A 23,104-nucleotide genomic window follows, 5' to 3' on the forward strand; every position below is an offset into this window, starting at 1 on the left:
CAATTGCTGTAGAAGATTATAAAGCAGTCCTATGTATACATGAGACATAGGCAATTTGTCTTTGGTTCCTGAAGTCTCTCAACTCATATTTGTTAAGTGAATAAATACATAAAATAGAATTCTGCTTTTTCTTTTCAGTGTTTATTGCTAATGAGTGGTGGCATTTTCACCAAGATTTGTCCCAACGAAGTGAAAACTCCAAAGCCCAAATGCCTGACTCTATATTTACAAGAGGTACGTTATTAATTTGCTCCTTAAAGATCTTCTAGGACCTTAAGTTGAATTATTGGAAAATGATATTATCCCTTAGCAAACAACCATTTTCCACAGCCGTGAATTCAAATGATGAAAAAGTGAATGAAAGCTGTCTATTATGAGTAAATACACATCATGAAGACTAGTAACCTATGCCAAATTATAAGGGAAGTTGGGATGACTATTGAAGATTGCAGAGAAGACAGGGGTGGGGGAAAAGAGAAACATATCTTGCATATATAGTAGGAGCTAGGTATGCATACATCCTCACAGTAGCCTAAATATGTAATTATTAAATACATTTTTAAATGAGGGAGAAGATACTCATAATGTTAGAATTGATGCTCAAATATATTACTATATGCCTTCAAAATTAGTATTTCAATCCACTTTAAAATGTCCTGTCCCAACATGGGATGTTTTTCATCTCTCTTTCTCTAGTGTTGCTTTCTAAAGTGGTGTTTGCCAGTACATAATACCAGCACCTTCTAATTCATAACGCAGCTGACATGTGTCTTAAATAAATTACTTTACTTTCGCAACATTCACATTTGGCAAGAACAATTTGCATGCCAGTACAACTGGTAGAAGCGGGAAGAATTGGAAGAGTCGTTTAAAAATGTATAAATACATGGGGACTGACCATTTTGTTTTTTACAGAGAGAGCTCCAGGGTATATTACTAACACATTTGTTGCTAAAAGTTTACTGAGTATCAAGCAATAATATCCCCAAATTTAAACTACTTATTCTGTGTTTAAGGGTTTTTTTTTCTGAAAAAATATACAACCGTGAGTTTCTACCAAACAGATGTCTGAACAATGTCAATGGGTCTAAAAAAATTGTTTCTGCAAAAAAATTAAAATGCTCCCTAATGCTCAAACGTCATAGTTTCTAGCAGGCTCTCACTGCACCCTGACTAGAGAGCTTCTAATGACCAGATAAAATGAATGTATTCTGGTCTTGCCACCCTTCAGCTTTGGGAAGCAAAGCACTGATTAAGAATTTAAAAGGCATTTGTATATATAGGAATTAAGCTTGACTTGTTTTTTGTGAACCTAACACATAAGTATTAACTCATCCCTGAGAGCAGCTTCTTCCCTAGAATCTTAAAAAACATGCTTGCATATCCACAAAGCCTTCTCCATAATATAGCACTCCGTATTATTTCAGGCTTTTAAAAAAGGTAACATTATCTCCTAGTAAAAGAATCACAATTCAAAGCAAACCCACTTGGAAAATAATATGCAGGACACTTGTTCGAATTTCTTACATGTAATAGGAAGGGTCCTATTTGCCCTAAGAACTTGGAGTAAAGAGAAAAAAATGTTATTCTTCAAGTCAAATGAGTTGAATCAGTTCGTTCAACTAGAAGAAGACAGGTTGTCTCCTAAACTCATTAGAATAACTACTTCACTGAAGATGGTGCATCAGCTTAATCAGTGAATATTAAATATCTCAAGACTGTTGTGAGGATTAAGTAATAAGACACGTTGGAAATGAGAATGTCTAGCATATAGAGGTTTGTATTGTTATTATTATAATCAGGATCATTGCCTGTTCAGAATATCAACAAGGTTGGCAAGGTGATAATTCTGGGGAGTTAAGTAATCCGGGCTCAGAAAGGTTCTCATGATCTGGATGAACTCTTTCTAAAACCCTCCACCTCATTCTGCGTCAGTGTACACCAAACTATACCAAGCTACTCAGCTTTCTGATTCTCTTAGAATTGGTAAAGAAGGTGTGCAGGGAGGCCTTGAGCCTTCCCATCACTAGAATGTCTCACCTCACTTAAACAATCTCCTTAGCATTCTGGTTTATACAACAGTTGTCAATGTAATTTATCTTTGAGTTTGTGTGACCATTTCTGGATATGCCAAGAAAGTCCATTTCTTAGGCAGGAAGACTGGAGACTAGATCATCCTTTGAGACGTCATTGTGCCTGGCCACTGGCCTTTCTCTTCAAGTATGCATACTGTTACCTTAAGACTTCATTCAAAATTTCAAAACCCCTATTAACTTTCATGAAAGCCCAGAGCTCATTTACCCATTTTCTAGACTGCTCCTCAAGAAATTCTGGCAAATGAGGAGGTAAGATACTGCCCAGGTAGTCACAATAAAATAGAAAGCGTGAAAGGGCTGCATGAAAAAACGTTCTAGAGAATCATAACAGATGGATTTTTTTAGAAGAGCTGTTATATAAACTAGATTTTTTAGTGGTGTATACTTAAGAGGACAAAACAAGGACCAGTTATTAGAAGTCAGTGGAAGACATTTCATAATCCTCCTCAAAGTGATGCTTACCTTTCTGCCTCCTATGTAGTCATCAAGAGTTTCTGATACTCCATACTCTAGAGTCTAGAAGAGTTTCTGTACTCTAACCAACTCATGTTCATCTCATTCTCCCTGCCTTGGATAAAGCCCTCACCATTCATGATCCTCCCACAGCTCATTAATTAGTCTTTCTGCATTCTGCTAAGGGCACTAGATTCACATCTTTCTGAAACATAGATAGAATCACATCAAGTTCCTGCTTAAAAACCCCTCTTGACTCCCATTGTCTATAGCAGTGTTTCACACAAGGTATTTAGACATGTTCTTGAAGATATGAACATTAGATCATGACTTTTAAACTTTGGGTTTTCAAACATATCTCTTCTACAGGGAAGATATGAATGGCATTTACAAATAATAAATGTTAGTTTCTTAATTCCCTAGGGATCTGTGGACATATTCTTAGGAGCCTATTTTTTCCCTCTCTGGAGAAGATTTAGAAACATGGGTATTCACGGCATATTCTAAACCTTCTATACCTCTTTGTTATTTCCCATTACAAACTTAATATTCTAGCCATATACATTTTCTCATTTTGTTGTATCTAATCTTATGCTTTCAATACTTCTATTCCACTGCATATGTTATTCCCACAGCTAGAAGTGCCCTTCCTTCTCTGCTCTTCTTGGTGAGAAATTATTGCTATTTCAAGATCCGGTTCCAATTTCTCCAGGTTGGGAGATGTTTCTGGTTTAGTTCTGGGTTCCTACCTCATTTTTTATTGAGCATCATATTGTGTTTTCCTTATGGGTTTGTGTGATGTTTTCTCACTAGCTGGTGAGCTCCTCAAGGTCAGAAACTGTGTAGTAGTCATCTTTTCATGTCTTTGGACTTTTATAATTTCACAGAGTACCAGGTTCATGGAGGACTCTTTAAGTTGAATGCAATTAGATTTTGTCTTAACCTAAAGAACATCCTGTTCTCCCTTATGAGGTAGGTTGATCTCTGTTCTTGGAAGACCACATAGTGGTACTATTATAGTGGGCATCTCAGCAAAATGAGAGATGTTGAACTGAATACATTGAGAAATGTCTTCCAACTATATGTTCCATGGTTCTAAGTTGCACTGTGCTTGGGGCTGAGAACATACCATTAAATTAGAGTCGTTCCTGTTCCTGCACCTTCTTCTGTTTTAGGTATCAGGAGCTGCCTTTGCTCTTGACTCCTTGCTTCTGGGAATTCACTCTGAAAAGCAGTACTTTTACCTTCAGAAATGCTCCCTCCCTGGGTCTGTCTCAAGAAAGTTCCTCTTCTGTCTTTCCTCCTCCCTATATTTTTCTCTGCACCTAGCACATCATGATTTATTTTCTCAGGATGCAGTCTGTACTTAGTTTGTAAGCTAATTGTCAGAAAAATTAATGACTGATAACTGAGTTGTCAAAAACTAATTCCAGTTTAACATAATAATAGCTGCCATTTTTTGAAGAAATGTTATACGCTCCTTACATATATTATATTATTTAATCCTTACATGAGCCCTCTAAGTTATTACTCTTATCTACATTTTCCAGATGATGAAATTAAGGCCCTGAGAGTTAAATAGCTTACTGAAGGTAACAGATCTAGGAAGTGGTAGAGCCTAGATCAAATCCCAGTCAGTCTGATTGCCTTTAACCACTTCCCTAAACTGCCAGCCCACCCCATTCCCCAATACCCACAGCAGTACAATTTTTGCATTATCATTATTATAAAGTGTGAAATACGGGACACCATGGGTAGTCAGAGATTTGCACATGAGAAGATTCTTCTTTGAATTGAATAGCCCATACTCCACAGGGACCACTTAATCAGAAGACTACCTTTTATAATGCATACTAATTCTTCTTTGCTTTATGTGTCTCTTTCACACAATTCATAAATCACACATTTTCAATCTTTACTTCAGCCTTTAAATCCAAGAGGAAAGCTGAGGTTACATAAATAACTTCCGTAGACAAAAATGCAACAGTTCCTCCATCCCAGGACTGGCTGTGGGAATTTGTTGTATGGGAAATACATCAAATACTTCTCATGAGACCCAAAAGAAAAAAGGGCAGCAATAACTGTGAGGTTCAATCAAAACTAACAATTCAATTCCACCTGCATTTATTGAGAGAAGAGAGTGCAGTGTTTGCCAGTGGCTTTGGGCAGTGTAGGTACAAGGTGAGTCTAGAATATTTTGTTGTACCAGAAAAAAAGAAAGAGCTAAAAAATGATAGGGTCATGAAACAGAGACATAAGAATTGGCTTGAAGGTGTGCGCAATGGTGAAATCTGGGACCGTTTTTGTACAGTGGGGAATCTGGTCCACACGTAAAACAGGTGATCAAATTAGCATCACCAAAGTGACACAGAGGGTCATCGTGTGCCTTCCGATGTTAAATGCTCTTAGAAAGACATGAAACCTCTTCTGTAAAATTCTGGCTAAGAATACATTACCTGGATCCATTCTACTAAAAATTCTATTAAAAACAGGAGCATTCTGTTAAAAATGGGGGGAATGTATTCTCTAAAAATGTGAATCTCGTCAGAAAAAGAAAGGCTGTGGAAATATTTCACATTAAAAGAAGGCTAAGGAGAAATGGCAACTAAATGCCATCTGACCCTAGACTGGACTCTTTTACAGAGAAGAAAATGCTGTAAAGGATATTATTAGTGTATTGAAAAAAATGCAATATAAACAGTAAATTAGATTAAAGCATTACACCTATATAGAATTTACTGAAGTTGATAACTGTTCTGTGGTTATGTAAAAGAATATTTTTGTTCTTGGGAAAAACACACTGAAATATCCAAGGGTAAAGGGTTCTGATCTATGCAATTTACCCTCAGATGGTTCAGAATGAGAGAGAGAGAAAGAAAAAAACAAGTGTAAATGGTAAGTGAATCTCGGTAGAAGGTATATGTGTGGTTTTGTACAGTTTTTATTGTTGTAATTTTTCTGTAAGCTTAAAATTATTTCTAAAGAAGAGAGTAAATAAATGTGTCCCTGATCAGGAAAAACTCTTGTTGGTGGCTCAGATCAATGTTTTCTAACATTTTGCTACCAGTAAATAGGTTTCATACAACAGGTATAGACAAACTAAGTGATGGGTTAGGTGCAACTGGAAGAGCCCTAGATATTATTTATGTTTTCATTTATCAAACACATATTGAACACCTATTGTGTGCCAGATAATGTGCTATAATGTCTTTTCTCTCTTTCTCAAGAAAGCATACTAGACTATGAGTAAATAAGAATAGCTTATTGGAAAAAAAATAATTCACAGATATAACTTATTAGTATTCACAAATTATTGACAATTAATGTGATGTCCTCTACTGACTCTGTGCATTAGAAACTCATTTGAAAGCCACTGGCTGAGTTGACATGGCTCAAGCCAGTTTTCTTTAACTTGAGGCCCAGAGAAGTGAGGCTCCCCTACCTTCTTTCTGTGATCAGCCCATGTTCCTTAATAACAAAGTTTATGCTTTCTCACTGTTAGAAAATCTGCCTGAATAACCTGTAATGTACTATATATAATTCCCTTAAGGATGGAGCCCCACTTTATAATGTCATTAAGTCAGCATCTGGAATCCTGCTATTAACCCCTGCACAGTCCAACAGGATGCCCAATGCACCCACGTGGTGAACACCAACTTGTCTGTGTGCCTTCATCTTAGTCTGTAGGCTCAGAGACTCCTGGGCACCAGGCATTGCCTTCTCTTGTTATATTATTGAAGGACTAGCTTGATATTTTCAACCTTCAAGAAACGCTCAACTCACTCAGGGTCATCAGAGTACAATGGAAAGGACTCTTGGATTTTGGCACTTGCCAAATCTAGAAACAGATTTAGCTCTGCCACTTACCGAATGGGTGGTAGCCAAATTACTGATATCTCTGATCCTGTTTCCTCTCTTTAAATTAGAAATAATGATGCTATCTTCCTCAGAGGATGGTTGTAAGAATTAAGTGAGATGGTACTATACAGAATCTTTGGCACAGTGCCTTGCAGATAGAGATTACTTGGAAAACGTTAATTACTAATATTATTTAAGGAAAATAAACACAATTTTTATTCTAATAGCTGCGCCGAGGTTCCTCTTTAGGGTGACACTCTCCTTGTTTAAATTGCTTCTGAGGTAGAGCAAGGCCCTAAGAACTTCTGGATTAGAAAAATATAAGGAAATGAAAGAGACAGAGACACTATTCTGCACAGCTGAGCAACAGAAATTAGAGGACAAAGCAACAATCACAATGACAAGAAACAAAAAAAAAAAGTTAAGGAGGAAGAAATAAGAAAAGAGAAAGTTTTGTCTCCATGGTAGGGTGCCAAAGAGTTTTTAGGAGGTGGAATGTCTAGTGTTAAATTTTGAGTTATCTGCCTTGCCAGAATTGGTCCCCTATGTCTCCCCAGAACTCAGATTAAATCTGTAACTTGAGTGAATGTTCCTATTTTTTGCTTGTTTGTAGGTTTGTTTCCATAACGAAAATTGAGATGGCAGAGATGGGTTTCATGACTCAGTCAGCACTGAGCAGAGAAGAATGAACAGATGCTGAAGGGAAGATGCAAGCAAAGTTGAGAGCTTTTCAGGAAAAGTAGGTAGGCCTTAGAAGAGACTATGATAAGGAATCTCTGACGAAACACAGAAATCTTGAGGGATAACGGGACGGGGCCTTAACCTTACATGGGATTTTACCCTTATTATAGTTAAAAGAACAGACTTGTCTCAAAGAGGCTAGCATTCAGAATATTCTATTTTTTCTTTTCTTTTCTTTATTTAGTTTTTTACTAGCTCACCTGTTTACTGTAAAAGGATATAACTCAGGAACAGCCAGATGGAAGAGATGCAGAGGGCAAGCTGCAAGCTACAGAATATTTTAAACTAGATAAAAATACTAAAAGTTAGAAAAATATTATAGGTCCACAGTCCTATATCTATAATTCCAAAATACAAAAAGGTCAAAAAATGTATTATTTTGTTTGGCACCAATATTTTTTTAGTGGAAAACCTGACTTTATTCTCCATTAGGCTGCCTCTTGTCTCAATTTATTGACCTGGTGGGTACTTTCATACATTTTGCTGAAGAGTTATTCATGTTTCAGATTATGTGTGCCCCCCATACTCTCCTAGGGTTATTGGCCATATATGTACACATGCCACATGCCCTACTCAACTCAGAAAATTCTGAATTCTCAAACACTTCTGGACCTAGGATTTTGGATAAGAGATTATAAACATGAATTCAGAAAAAAAGAAAATTTAAATGAGTGGAAAAAAGGAGATTACCTTCCAGTGTATTTCTAAAGCTGAAGTTGGCAGCTTTATCCATGGAACCTGATTCATACTGGGTCAAACTCAGGCAAAATTCCACATCAGCAGAGGAGGGGAGCCTTGGGGTCCTGGCTTTGTCGTGATTTCCAGGATTGCGCAGTATCGGTCCCTCAGACGTCCCATTGCATAAAGTGTGACGGCTGTTGTACTCCTCCAATTGGCTGCAGATGACCTGCACAAAACGCCTTTATGTTAAAGGAGTGTTGTCTCCACCTCTAAGTCAAAGGGGGAAGGTAGGGAGGTTGAGGTTCCTGATTACCATATTTGGATTTCTAATTACCAGGAGATCAATGTTTTAAAGTAAATTATTGAAGGAAACAGCTTTCTGAGGGTTGCAGAATAACCCATGAATGTTACAATTCAGAACAGAGTTCTAGTCTTGAATCTACCACTTGAGAAAATAAATTAAATACCATAGGTCTCCCCTGTATCGGACGGCGGGGAAGATGGCGGAAGAGTAAGACGCGAGATCACCTTCCTCCCCACAGATACATCAGAAATACATCTAACCGTGGAACAACTCCTACAGAACACCTACTGAACGCTGGCAGAAGACCTCAGACCTCCCAAAAGGCAAGTAACTCCCCACGTACCTGGGTAGGGCAAAAGAAAAAAGAATAAACAGAGACAAAAGAATAGGGATGGGGCCTGCACCAGTGGAAGGGAGCTGTTAAGGAGGAAAGGTTTCCACACACTAGGAAGCCCCTTCGCGGGCGGAGACCACGGGTGGCGGAGGGGGAAGCTTCGGTGCCGCGGGGGAGAGCACAGCAACAGGCGTGCGGAGGGCAAAGTGGAGAGATTCCCGCACAGAGGATCGGTGCGGACCAGCACTCACCACCCCACAAGGCTTGTCTGCTTACCCGCCGGGGCGGGCGGGGCTGGGAGCTGAGGCTCGGGCTTCGGTCGGAGTGCCAGGAGAGGATTGGGGTTGGCGGCGTAAGCACAGCCTGAAGGGGTTAGTGCGCCACGTCTAGCCAGGAGGGAGTCCGGAAAAGGTCTGGAGCTGCCGAAGAGGCAAGAGACTTTGTCTTCGCTCTTTGTTTCCTGGTGCGCGAGGAGACAGGATTAAGAGCGCTGCTTTAAGGAGCTCCACAGATGGGCGCGAGCCGCGGCTAACAGCGCGGACCCCAGAGGCGGACATGAGACGCTAAGGCTGCTGCTGCCGCCACCAAGAAGCCTGTGTGCGAGCACAGGTCACTATCCACACCTCCCCTCCCGGGAGCCTGTGCAGCCCGCCACTGCCAGGGTACCAGGATCCAGAGACAACTTCCCCGGGAGAACGCACGGCGCGCCTCAGGCTGGTGCAATGTCATGCCGGCCTCTGCCACCGCAGGCTCGCCCCGCATTGTGCCTCTCCCTCCCCGCGGCCTGAGTGAGCCAGAGCCTCCGAATCAGCGGCTCCTTTAACCCGTCCTGTCTGAGCGAAGAACAGACGCCCTCCAGCGACCTACACGCAGAGGCGGGGTCAATTCCAAAGCTGAGTCCCGGGAGCTGGGCGAACAAAGAAGAGAAAGGGAAATCTCTCCCAGCAGCATCAGAAGCAGAGGATTAAAGCTCCACAATCAACTTGGTGTACCCTGCATCTGTGGAATACCTGAATAGACAACGAATCATCCCAAATTGAGGAGGTGGACTTTGAGAGCAAGATTTATTATTTTTTCCCCCTTTCCTCTTTTTGTGAGTGTGTATATGTATGATTCTGTGTGAGATTTTGTCTGTATAGCTTTGCTTTCACCATTTGTCCTAGGGTTGTATCCGTCCTATTTTTTTTTTTTTTTTTTTACTATTTGAAAATTTTTTTTCTTAATTATTTTTTATTTTAATAACTATTTTATTTTATTTTATCCTCTTTCTTTCTTTCTACTTTTTCTCCCTTTTATTCTGAGCCGTGTGGATGAAAGGCTCTTGGTGCTCCAGCCAGGAGTCAGTGCTGTGCCTCTGAGGTGGGAGAGCCAACTTCAGGACACTGGTCCACAAGAGACCTCCCAGCTCCATGTAATATCAACTGGTGAAAATCTCCCAGGGATCTCCATCACAACACCAACACCCAGCTTCACTCACCGACCAGCAAGCTACAGTGCTGAACACCCTATGCCAAACAACTAGCAAGACAGGAACACAACCCCACCCATTAGCAAAAAGGCTGCCTAAAATCATAATAACTCCACAGACATCTCAAAACACACCACCAGACGTGGACCTGCCCACCAGAAAGACATGATCCAGCCTCACCCACTAGAACACAGGCACTAGTTCCCTCCACCATGAAGCCTACAAAACCCACTGAACCAACTTTAGCCACTGGGGACACACACCAAAAACAATGGGAACTACGAACCTGCAGCCTGCAAAAAGGAGACACCAAACACAGTAAGATAAGCAAAATGAGAAGACAGAAAAACACAGAGCAGATGAAGGAGCAAGATAAAAACCCACCAGACCTAACAAATGAAGAGGAAATAGGCAGTCTACCTGATAAAGACTTCAGAATAATGATAGTAAAGATGATCCAAGATCTTGGAAATAGAATAGACAAAATGCAAGAAACATTTAACAAGTACCTAGAAGAACTAAAGAGGAAACAGGCAACGATGGACAACACAATAAATGAAATTAAAAATACTCTAGATGGGATCAACAGCAAAATAACTGAGGCAGAAGAACGGATAAGTGACCCGGAAGATAAAATAGTGGAAATAACTACTGCAGAGCAGAATAAAGAAAAAGAGTGAAAAGAACTGAGTACAGTCTCAGAGACCTCTGGGACAACATTAAATGTACCAACATTCGAATCATAGGGGTTCCAGAAGAAGAAGAGAAAAAGAAAGGGACTGAAAAAAGATTTGAAGAGATTATAGTTGAAAACTTCCCTAATATGGGAAAGGAAATAGTTAATGAAGTCCAGGAAGCACAGATAGTCCCATACAGGGTAAATCCAAGGAGAAACGTGCCAAGACACATAGTAATCAAACTGTCAAAAATTAAATACAAAGAAAACATATTAAAAGCAGCAAGGGAAAAATAACAAATAACACACAAGGGAATCCTCATAAGGTTAACAGCTGATCTTTTAGCAGAAACTCTGCAAGCCAGAAGAGACTGGCAGGACATATTTAAAGTGATGAAGGAGAAAAACCTACAACCAAGATATCTCTACCCAGCAAGGATCTCATTCAGATTTCATGGAGAAATTAAAACCTTTACAGACAAGCAAAAGCTGAGAGAGTTCAGCACCACCAAACCAGCTTTAGAACAAGTGCTAAAGGACCTTCTCTAGGCAAGAAACACAAGAGAAGGAGAAGACCTACAATAACAAACCCAAAACAATTAAGAAAATGGGAATAGGAACATACATATCAATAATTACCTTAAATGTAAATGGATTAAATGCTCCCACCAAAAGACACAGACTGGCTGAATGGATACAAAAACAAGACCCATATATATGCTGTCGACAAGTGATCCACTTCAGACCTAGAGAAGCATACAGACTGAAAGTGAGGGGATAGAAAAAGATATTCCATGCAAATGGAAACCAAAAGAAAGCTGAAGTAGCAATTCTCATATCAGACAAAATAGACTTTAAAATAAAGACTATTAGAAGAGACAAAGAAAGACACTACATAATGATCAAGGGATCGATCCTAGAAGAAGATATAACAATTGTAAATATTTATGCACCCAACATAGGAGCACCTCAATACATAAGGCAAATATAACAGCCATAAAAGGGGAAATTGACCATAACACATTCATAGTAGGGGACTTTAACACCCCATTTCACCAATAGACAGATCATCCAAAATGAAAATAAATAAGGAAACACAACCTTTAAATGATACATTAAACAAGATGGACTTAATTGATATTTATAGGACATTCCATCCCAGAACAACAGAATACACATTTTTCTCAAGTGCTCATGGAACATTCTCCAGGATAGATCATATCTTGGGTCACAAATCAAGCCTTGGTAAATTTAAGAAAATTGAAATTGTATCAAGTATCTTTTCCGACCACAATGCTATGAGACTAGATATCAATTACAGGAAAAGCTCTGTAAAAAATACAAACACATGGAGGCTAAACAATACACGACTTAATAACGAAGTGATCACTGAAGAAATCAAATACGAAATCAAAAACTGCCTAGAAACAAATGACAATGGAGACACGACGACCCAAAACCTATGGGATGCAACAAAAGCAGTTCTAAGAGGGAAGTTTATAGCAATACAATCCTACCTTAAGAAACAGGAAACATCTCGAATAATCAACCTAACCTTGCACCTAAAGCAATTAGAGAAAGAAGTACAGAAAAACAGCAAAGTTAGCAGAAGGAAATAAATCATAAAAATCAGATCAGAAATAAATGAAAAAAAAGTGAAGGAAATGATAGCAAAGATCAACAAAACTAAAAGCTGGTTCTTTGAGAAGATGAAAATAATTGATAAACCATTAGCCTGACTCATCAAGAAAAAAAGGGAGAAGACTCAAATCAATAGAATTAGAAATGAAAAATGAGAAGTAACAACTGACACTGCAGAAATACAAAAGATCATGAGAGATTACTACAAGCAATTCTATGCCAATAAAATGGACAACGGGGAAGAAATGGACAAATTCTTCAAAATGCACAATGTGCCAAGGCTGAATCAGGAAGATATAGAAAATATGAACAGACCAATCACAAGCACTGAAATTGAAACTGTGATTTAAAATCTTCCAACAAACAAAAGCCCAGGACCAGATGGCTTCACAGGAGAATTCTATCAAACATTTAGAGAAGAGTTAACACCTATCCTTCTCAAACTCGTGCAAAATATAGCAGAGGGAGGAACACTCCCAAACTCCTTCTACGAGGCCACCATCACCCTGATTACAAAACCACACAAGGATGTCACAAAGAAAGAAAACTATAGGCCAATATCACTAATGAACATAGATGCAAAAATCCTCAACAAAATACTAGCAAGCAGAATCCAACAGCACATTAAGAGGATCATACACCATGATCAAGTGGGGTTTATTCCAGGAATGCAAGGATTCTTCAATATATGCAAATCAATCAATGTGATACACCATATTAACAAATTGAAGGAGAAAAACCATATGGTAATCTCAATAGATGCAGAGAAAGCTTTCGACAAAATTCAACACCCATTTATGATAAAAAACCTTGCAGAAAGTAGGCATAGAGGGAACTTTCTTCAACATATTAAAGGCCATATATGACAAACCCACAGCCAACATCGTCCTCAATGGTGAAAAACTGAAAGCATTTCCACTAAGATCAGGAACAAGACAAGGTTGCCCACTCTCACCGCTATTATTCAACATACTTTTGGAAGTTTTAGCCACAGCAATCAGAGAAGAAAAGGAAATAAAAGGAATCCAAATCAGAAAAGAAGAAGTAAAGCTGTCACTGTTTGCAGATGACATGATACTATACATAGAGAATCCTAAAGATCCTACCAGCAAACTCTAGAGCTTATGAATGAATTTGGTAAAGTAGCAGGATACAAAATTAATGCACAGAAATCTCTGGCATTCCTATACACTAATGATGAAAAATCTGAAAGTGAAATCAAGAAAACACTCCCGTTTACCACTGCAACAAAAAGAATAAAATATCTAGGAATAAACCTACCTAAGGAGACAAAAGACCTGTATGCAAAAAATTATAAGACACTGATGAAAGAAATTAAAGATGATACAAATAGATGGAGAGATATACCATGTTCTTGGATAGGAAGAATCAACATTGTGAAAATGATTCTACTACCCAAAGCAATCAACAGATTCAATGCAATCCCTATCAAACTACTACCAGCATTTTTCACAGACCTAGAACAAAAAATTTCACAATTTGTATGGAAACACAAAAGACCCTGAATAGCCAAAGCAATCTTGAGAACGAAAAACGGAGCTGGAGGAATCAGGCTCCCTGACTTCAGACTATACTACAAACTACAGTAATCAAGACAGTATGGTACTGGCACAAAAACAGAAAGATAGATCAATGGAACAGGATAGAAAGCTCAGAGATAAACTCACGCACATATGGTCACCTTATCTTTGATAAAGGAAGCAGGAATGTACAATGGAGAAAGGACAGCCTCTTCAATAACTGGTGCTGGGAAAACTGGACAGCTACATGTAAAAGTATGAGATTAGAACACTCCCTAAAACCATACACAAAAATAAGCTCAAAATGGATTAAAGACCTAAATGTAAGGCCAAAAACTATCAAACTCTTAGAGGAAAACATAGGCAGAACGCTCTATGACATAAATCACAGCAAGATCCTTTTTGACCCACCTCCTAGAGAAATGGAAATAAAAACAAAAATAAACAAATGGGACCTAATGAAACTTTAAAGCTTTTGCACAGCAAAGGAAACCATAAACAAGACCAAAAGACAACCCTCAGAATGGGAGAAAATATTTGCAAATGAAGCAACTGACAAAGGATTAATCTCCAAAATTTACAAGCAGCTCATGCAGCTCAATAACAAAAAAACAAACAATCCAATCCAAAAATGGGCAGAAGACCTAAATAGACATTTCTCCAAAGAAGATATACAGAGTGCCAACAAACACATGAAAGAATGCTCAACATCATTAATCATTAGAGAAATGTGAATCAAAACTACAATGAGATATCATCTCACACCAGTCAGAATGGCCATCATCAAAAAATCTAGAAACAATAAATGCTGGAGAGGGTGTGGAGAAAAGGGATCACTCTTGCACTGCTGGTGGGAATGTGAATTAGTACAGCCACTATGGAGAACAGTATGGAGGTTCCTTGAAAAACTACAAATAGAACTACCATATGACCCAGCAATCCCACTACTGGGCATATACCCTGAGAAAACCAAAATTCAAAAAGAGTCATGTACCAAAATGTTCATTGCAGCTCTATTTACAATAGCCCGGAGATGGAAACAACCTAAGTGTCCATCATCGGATGAATGGATATAGAAGATGTGGAACGTATATACAATGTAATATTACTCAGCCATAAAAAGAAACGAAATTGAGTTATTTGTAGTGAGGTGGATGGACCTAGAGTCTGTCATACAGAGTGAAGTAAGTCAGAAAGAGAAAGAGAAATACTGTATGCTAACACATATATATGGAGTCTAAGAAAAAAAAATGTTATGAAGAACCTAGGGGTAACACAGGAATAAAGACACAGACCTACTAGAGAATGGACTTGAGGATATGGGGAGGGGGAAGGGTAAGCTGTGACAAAGTGAGAGAGTGGCATGGACATATATACACTACCAAACGTAAAATAGATAGCTAGTGGGAAGCAGCTGCATAGCACAGGGAGGTCAACTCGGTGGTTTGTGACCACCTGGAGGGGTGGGATAAGGAGGGTGGGAGGGAGGGAGACGCAAGAGGGAAGAGATATGGGAACATATGTATATGTATATCTGATTCACTTTGTTATAAAGCAGAAACTAACACACAATTGTAAAGCAATTATACTCCAATAAAGATGTTAAAAAAAAATACCATAGGTCTCATCTAGCAAATGGGGATAACAATAACTACTTCATATAATTGTTGTCAAATATTTATTTGGTGGGAAAATTAATTTGACAATCATCTGTTAAATATCCATTGTGTGACTTTCATATGCCCTTGAAGCTAGCCATGGCCCAGAGTTTAGGTCTGTACACTCTTCTTTTATTTCTTTCTGTAGCCTATAAGGGAGAAGAATCTGAATAAAAAAAGATATATAGGTATGTAAAACTGAATCACTTTGCTGTACACCTGAAACTAATACAACCTTGTAAATCAACTATACTTTAATTTAAAAAATTAAATTAAAAAAGAATTTTTAAAATAAAAAAACCTTAAAATAAAAAGATTAAAAAAATATTGTTCCTCTCCCTCTATTTCCTTTCACATCAACTATCCTTCAGCTTAAACCAGAAGCCCATGAATCTTCATTTTTAAGCCAGAGACTGTTATCATTTGTATTTTGTTCCCCTTTATCCTTCAGATTAAAACCATCAGCCAATCTTGTCAATTCTGCCTCCAGAATACATCTTGTATCTTTATTTGTTTACAAATTCTGTGATCCAACTGCTGAAGTCAGACTGGCTACTCTTCTCTGGGCATCACTCATGCTTCTCCTTCCCACATCTTTGTTCTTGCCTGAGCGTGTTCACCCCTTGCCATTTATCTGATATTCTACCTAATCTTCATGGCCAAACCAATATTTTGAAAAAAACAGTGTCAACTCTGACTTAAAAAGTAAATCAAAAGGGTCCAACTCTAACATCTGAAGAAATTTTAGAAATCCTTCACCAAATTATTTTGCTTACAGTTTCACTTATATGTAGGCAGAAGACTGAACTTTGATAAAATTATGTGACTAAATAAGTCAAAAGGAGCTCTTTCAATGAATATAAAAATCCTAAGTGATTTAAAAAAACATCATAATTTAACTGGCAGAGTTTTTCTTAGTGGTTTATAAGTTAATTCTTCATCTTAAAATCATTGATACCTTAGGTTCCATGATGTCAGTTAAGCAGGTAGCAAGATATCAGCCTTAAACAAAAGCATAAAACGCAGGAGAGTCCACACTGCCATCAGTGAGACTGTTCGCATTGGGCACTTAGTCTGTAGGAGGCCTGTGCCCACTGAGTAGATAACGTGGTTGTTTGTCAAACTCAAACTTGACTCACTTTAATCTCCCTTGATAAACAGTCAGTATCACTTCCTTTAAAAAAAAAAAAGTAATCTCCATAGAATAACTTTCTTTTTTTTGTTACTGTTTATTCCCAGAATCTATAATAGAGGCTCTATAACAATTTGATGGGAAAATAAACAAGTCAATGGATGAACCAGTGAATCTTCAACTACCAACATGTGTTGCACATCGTTTTTAGCTAGTCCTTCCTGTTCCTGGTACCAACATTTGCCCTAGAAGATATTTCCAAAAATATATCGTTTGTATTAAATATATACTGAGGCCCCACTCTCAATAAGGAAGGCATCTCTGTGTACATTTTTTAAAATTCACAAATGACCTTGTAGGTTTATATGATTTTATCCCTATTTTAATGATGAGGAAACTGAGTGTGGAAGAGTATAAAAGGCTAGTAGGATCTAAAACCCTGTATTATGATTAATAATTTTATGGGCAACAGGCAAGGCACATGGAACAATATTTTAAAAGTGAAGTCTTCTTGGTCAGCTGCTTGCATCACAGTTAGGAATAATCAAAACAATCCTATCAGTCTCTGGCTCCAGTGAGTTGGCAATCTATAAGAATGTAAAAGCAAATTAACTCAGATAGAACTGAATGAGCCTTGCCCCCCCGGGAATGGCTGCTACTGTGTTATACAACAGACACTTAGAGAAGCTTTTAATTTCTGGTCATTAAGGTATCATTTATGAATTGAAGGGTTGTGTGTTGGGAAAGAATTAGTTTCCAAATTCATGTAGGTGTGGGCTTCAACTCTGGCTCAGCTACTTACTAGCAATGGGGCAATGAGTATGTTATTTAGGCTTGCTGAGTCTCAATTTCTTCAACTGTAATATGAAATAATAAATATTACATATTAATGTATAATTTATTATATTTATTATATTAATAAAATAATAAAATGCAGTTTCTGGCTCAACAGATGTCAGTTTCTAGTTTTCTTCATACTTCATGACATTCCTCAATCCTTTTATCCATGCATAATTGAGAACTTGAATTGTTGGGTGACTTGTCTAAGGTCAAATGATGTTCAGAGCCAGGACTAGAACATTAATCCACAGTCCTCCTGATTCCAAAGCTATATCCAGTAGATTTATGACTGCCTGTAAATGGCTTAGGGATGGTTGAATAAAGCTAACTTAACTTTTGCATTGAGTGTAATATATTGGATTCCTTTAAAATGTCGATTAACTAGACATCACAGTGGGTATATAGACAAAATCATTTTCATTCCTGTTTGAATAATAAACCATATCAGGATATTTTCAAAAGATCCTACTGCCTAAAAGACTCTTACAGCAGACTCAGTTAAATTAGAGAGGTTTGAATGAAACTATTTTTGCTGAAATACCAACAGCCAAGTGGCTAAATGTTCAGATGACAATGTATTAGTAACAAGGAAGAAATCTACCCCATTTCCAGAAATAATTTGAAAAACTTAATCTCAAATTATTGTTTTTATATTTGATACAGAAGGAGAGGCAGGGTAGAAGAAAGTGTTATCACTATGGTTACCATCATGCAGATTGCAGTCAGACATGCTTTCCAAATTGAGCAAATTACTTAAGCTCTCTGAATATCAAGGTTTTTCATCTGTAAATGGGGACTATAACAACTTTTTACAAAGGATCAAATAATTTTACCTAAGTAAAGCATTTAGTATATAGTGCCAAGTACAGAGTGTTTAATAATGGCAACTATTATATTATTATTGAATACAAGACCGTTGGGCAGGCCACCAAATTGTTAACCCTGACTCTGTAACACTGGATGAATAGTCATTATTATAATAACTATCATCAATATATCATATAAAGATACATTATGATAATTTCGGTATATGGAACTCAAAGAATATGTCAGATACTAAACTAGTCATTTTACATTAACACATTTCATTGAATCCCTTTACTATAATGCTTTAAGATACGTTATTCTAATTTTAAAGAAAAAACGGTCTCAGAATAATTAAGTAACTTGTCCAGGATTTTGTAGCTAAGTAAGTTACAAAAGTCATGTTTTTATGACTCAAAAGACTATACCCTTTCCACTGCATTATTCTACTTTCCATTCCATTTAGTATTTTCATCAGCACAGAAAACACACATATATGATAATTGCACCCCATTTTTTTCTGTTGAGAAAAAAAAACAAAGGTCAAAGTTTCCAAATAACTTGTCCAATAACATCTGGTAACTAGCAGAGGTAGAATCTGGTAAGTGGCAGAGGTCTTTTGATGAGGAATTTGTTCTTTTTCTGTTTCAACACAGGTGACTTATATGATTTGGGGGAAACAGATCAAGCTGTCCCAAGTCAAATGAAAAAAGGGAGATATAGAAAGAAGAAACAGATGTATTAATGGAGAAAGTGAACTTAGTGTTCTCTTAAACATAAAGAAATAGTGACAAACAACCAGCTATTAAAAGCTTTAGGAGCAAAAATTCTATCATGACATTAGAGGTTTAACTAAATAAAAATGTAAACCCTATGACATTCTACAGAATCTTTTTCATAAAGAAAAAAGAGAAGCTGTTAATTCACTGAGCTGTTGCCATGGTTACCTAAACCCATGACTCGCTGCTGAAAAGTAACTTTTTTTACTTCCTACTGTTTGCGTCCATGTGATATGCTTTTCACCTGATGAGCGAATTCCCTGGTCACACTTCACTCATGCCCATCATCTTGGAAAAATTTTTCTCTTTATTTTGATCCATCATGACAGCTACCCTTTCCTTCTTACGGCTAGCTTATCTGCTGCTTGCATAACATTGGATCTAACTGTGTTGAGCGTAGGTATTTGTACTTTAATGTTCACCCCCCACCTCCAAAAATAATGGACTGCTTTAACTGACGACAAACATGCTTCTAGTTTAAAAGCTCTTGGCATTAAACAAACCAAAAAATAAAGGAGCAAATATACCAAAAAAGCATGTGAATTCTGAATATAGGCTTTCTATGAAAACTAACATTAAGTACATCATTTTTAATATATTATTTTATTGAATAAAGAACCTTATCAGTAAATATTATTAATCTCACTTAAGTAACACTCGGGTTGTAACTTGCCTGATCTTCTCTATGTGTGCTTTCATTTTTTGCACACACACACACACACACACACACGCACACATAAGCCTAGAGAGAGCTACACAAAATGTTTTATTCCAGACAATAAGTTACTGCTTATTTTGGTATAATTGTGTCCTTGGCCTTGGGGATCCAGTGCTATAAATTATGGCTTAATGTTCTAGAAATCTAGCTATGTCTATGCAGAGTTTAATTTTTTATGTGTGTTAGCACTGGAACTAACATTTCTATGATTTTCAATTTTGTTCAATTCAACATATATTGACAAAGCCCATTCCATGTATATATTATGTTCCTGATTCTGTGGACATAAAGATAAATTAGAAATGCTTTCTACATTGGAGCAGATGGCAGTCTGTTAGACAAAGATAGGCTTGAAAACAATTACATGTATTGAAGAATTATAGGTACTATGATACAAATCTGTACAAAGTAGAATGATAGTGCAAAAGGGTGAATGTCAATTCTTCCTGAGTAAGGGATGTGGATAAATAAATGTCTAATAGAATAATTTCACTCTAACATGAATGAAAAGGACTACATCAGAATATCTGCCCCAGCTGTCTGTGCAACTGAGTATTAAGGGAGTTAAAGTGACTACAAGTCAGAATTTACATCCATAAATCAGTGGCTTGTTTTATCCCTTCCAAGCCTAAATGGCTCCTTAAAAATAGGAAACAACATGGTTAACTTGAAATAGCATTGGAGTCAAAGGCACTGGGTTTTAGTCCTCAGCTGTGTGACCTTAGACAAATCATCCTAGCTTTCGGGGTCTCACTATCTTCTTTTACAAAATGCAGGCAGTACACGACACACCACTGAAGGTCTCTTAGCTCAGAGTTAATAAATCCTATGAGTTAATAAATCTAAAAACTCTATTTTTGTGTGTGTCAAGTAAAAGATATCTGAAACCAAGAAAAAGCAGGAGGCTTTGTACCAAAGGGGCTGAGTCTAACTAATTAAGAAGATATTAATGAACTCACCAAGTCTGGAAGATATTTGGTCTCATCATCTCGCATAAAACAGTCTAGTTCTTGATTTGAGTGTTCAATTCAGGCAAAAGCATTTAAACTAGTGGTGTGTTTATTATAGAACCTGAGTTTGTAAAGTGAAAGAGATACCAAAACAATTTCCATGTTAATTAAATCAGTGATTCTTAGTGCTGGCTGTGCATTAGAATTCCAGTAGAAGTTTTTAAAAATACAGATGCTTGGACTTCACAGTGGACCCCCTGACTATGATTTTCTGGCAGAAGGTAGATGGGTGGAGCACATGCAATTTTTTAAGCTCCTAAGTGATTTAGAAGATACTGAGAACTGATGAATTAAGTCAATATAAATAACTGATCTTCATTTTTAAAGGACTATAACCAGAGATGCTCTGCAAAGGAATGGAAACAGCCAACTAGAATTGGGTTTGACTGTCACCTCACACAAGGACACCACTCATGGTAGGTGAACCTAAATGTTCACTCATTTCACCTTCCTTATTTAAATTGTCGTTTGCTCATTTTTCTTCAATGGTCTTTGTCCTCTGTATTTCCTAATCTTATTTTTAACACCAGTTACTACACAGTAGTTTAATCATAGAACAATATCGAATCTAATGTTGTAACAATTTCAACTTAGTGTTTACCTACTAGACCCAAAAAGTTTTATTTAGCAGTAAAACTGGACACAGTTGTAAAGGAGAAAGAAACAGAATAAAATTTCCACTCAATAATCAATAAATGAATAGAAAAAATTAGAAACATAATTTAGGTACTTCCAAGAAGGCTACATCTAATGTAATTAATATCAATTAGTATTTGCCTATTAAGCTTTAGTGTGGATGTTGTAACTTTTTGGTAATTTAGATAATCCTCCAGTTTTTCTGGGTCAAGAGAAGCAGTTAAGGAAAGCACTATAACTGACTGAAAATCCCGCATCCAAGCTTAACCGTATTTTAAGCAGTAACGGAGGATGTGAGAGTTAGATGAAAGTTTTGCACTTTATAGATTAAGGTAGGAGGTCTGAAGGCTTATTGAAATAGATTTTTTTTTTTTTGAAGCACAATTTTTCCAGCCTTTCCTGCACAAATTCACTCCTTTCTCTTGGTAAATAGCTGACATTAGTGACACAAGACATTACAGTGGTCATTTTCAGTGAGCTTCAATAGGCTCCATTTGGAAGGTGTGTGAACTTAGTGCAGGGGGGCAGGTGGGAAGCCATCCACATTTCAAGATTGCAGAGCGCCGGGTGAGAATGCAAGATTCTTCCCATCTCATTTAAATATTGGGGTTTAGTTCCATAAAGCACTGCTAGTCAAAAGTGCTGTATTAGAAATGTTTGGAATACAGGCAGAAAAACATTCCTTCTACCTATGGTTTTAAAATGATAAATAATTAAAAGCATATTTCTTTGGCTGCCTTTTGCTCCTAATCCAGAGTGAAAAAAATCAGAATAGGAGAAACAGAAATTAAACTTCAAAATAACAATCCCTTATCTTGTGCCTCAAAAGTTTGCACATATTTTGGAAAAAATTATAATTTCTTCTGCATCTTATTGAAAAAAGTGAGGTAGGATGGCCAGATCCTTTCAACATCATAGCAGACATGTCCTTGGAAATACTGGGTTGGCCAAAAAGTTTGTTCAGGTTGTTCCATAAGATGTTACAGAAAAACCCGAATGAACTTTTTGACCAACCCAATATTATAGGGTTGTCATGCAGCCAGGCTATCTGAGAACAAATCTTGTCTCTGCTATTTACTAGTTCTGCGATCTTGTACAAGTTACAAGATCTAATATCTTTATATTAGATATCTTTATATCTAATATAAATATCTTTATACCTCAGGTTGGTCTTTTTAAATCTTTGAGATGGGGAATGATTAGTAAGGATATTAAATGAATTAAGGCACATAAACACAACAGGGGCTGATACATGCTAATTGATCGATGAATATTAGCTATTTTCATTATTTACCTGTTTGAGCCTCAGGGTCTTCATATATTTTTTTAAAAGAAAATTTAATCTAAGTAATATTCCCCAAATTTTGCTGATGATGGTAATCACCATAGACATTTAGTAAATGAGGTCTTCCCAGGAACCTCCTTTGAAGATTCTTATCAATGGGATTCCTGGGATAAAGATAGGAATTTGTATTTTTAATTTGTGCAATGTATAAATTTTATTGTGAATAAAATTTCAGAAACATTGACCTAAATCATTTATTTACCTAATCATCTAAGTATTCGTTCATCAGTTGGTTCAACAGATAGTTCATGAGCTCTTACCATTTGCCAGGCACCATCCCAGGTGCTAGGAGATACAGTAATGAACCAAGTACTTTTTATTCATTAGATTTTAGGAACCAAGTAGAGGATATTAGACAAATAACCACAAAAATCTCTTCGGAACTCTAA

The 23,104-nt window shown here is 37.2% G+C and overlaps 1 protein-coding gene across 1 annotated transcript in view; it reads right to left on the reverse strand.

Annotated features, from left to right (window-relative positions):
• TYR (tyrosinase) overlaps positions 1 to 23,104 on the reverse strand; it is a 110,135-nt gene that overhangs the window by 86,036 nt on the left and 995 nt on the right. The window contains exon 2 of the mRNA XM_060017240.1: positions 7,839 to 8,055. Coding sequence (XP_059873223.1) covers positions 7,839 to 8,055 — 217 coding nt within the window. The remainder of the gene's footprint in view (positions 1 to 7,838; positions 8,056 to 23,104) is intronic.

This window comes from Delphinus delphis, chromosome 8 (genome assembly GCF_949987515.2).
Source record: "Delphinus delphis chromosome 8, mDelDel1.2, whole genome shotgun sequence".
Classification (NCBI taxonomy): domain Eukaryota; kingdom Metazoa; phylum Chordata; class Mammalia; order Artiodactyla; family Delphinidae; genus Delphinus; species Delphinus delphis.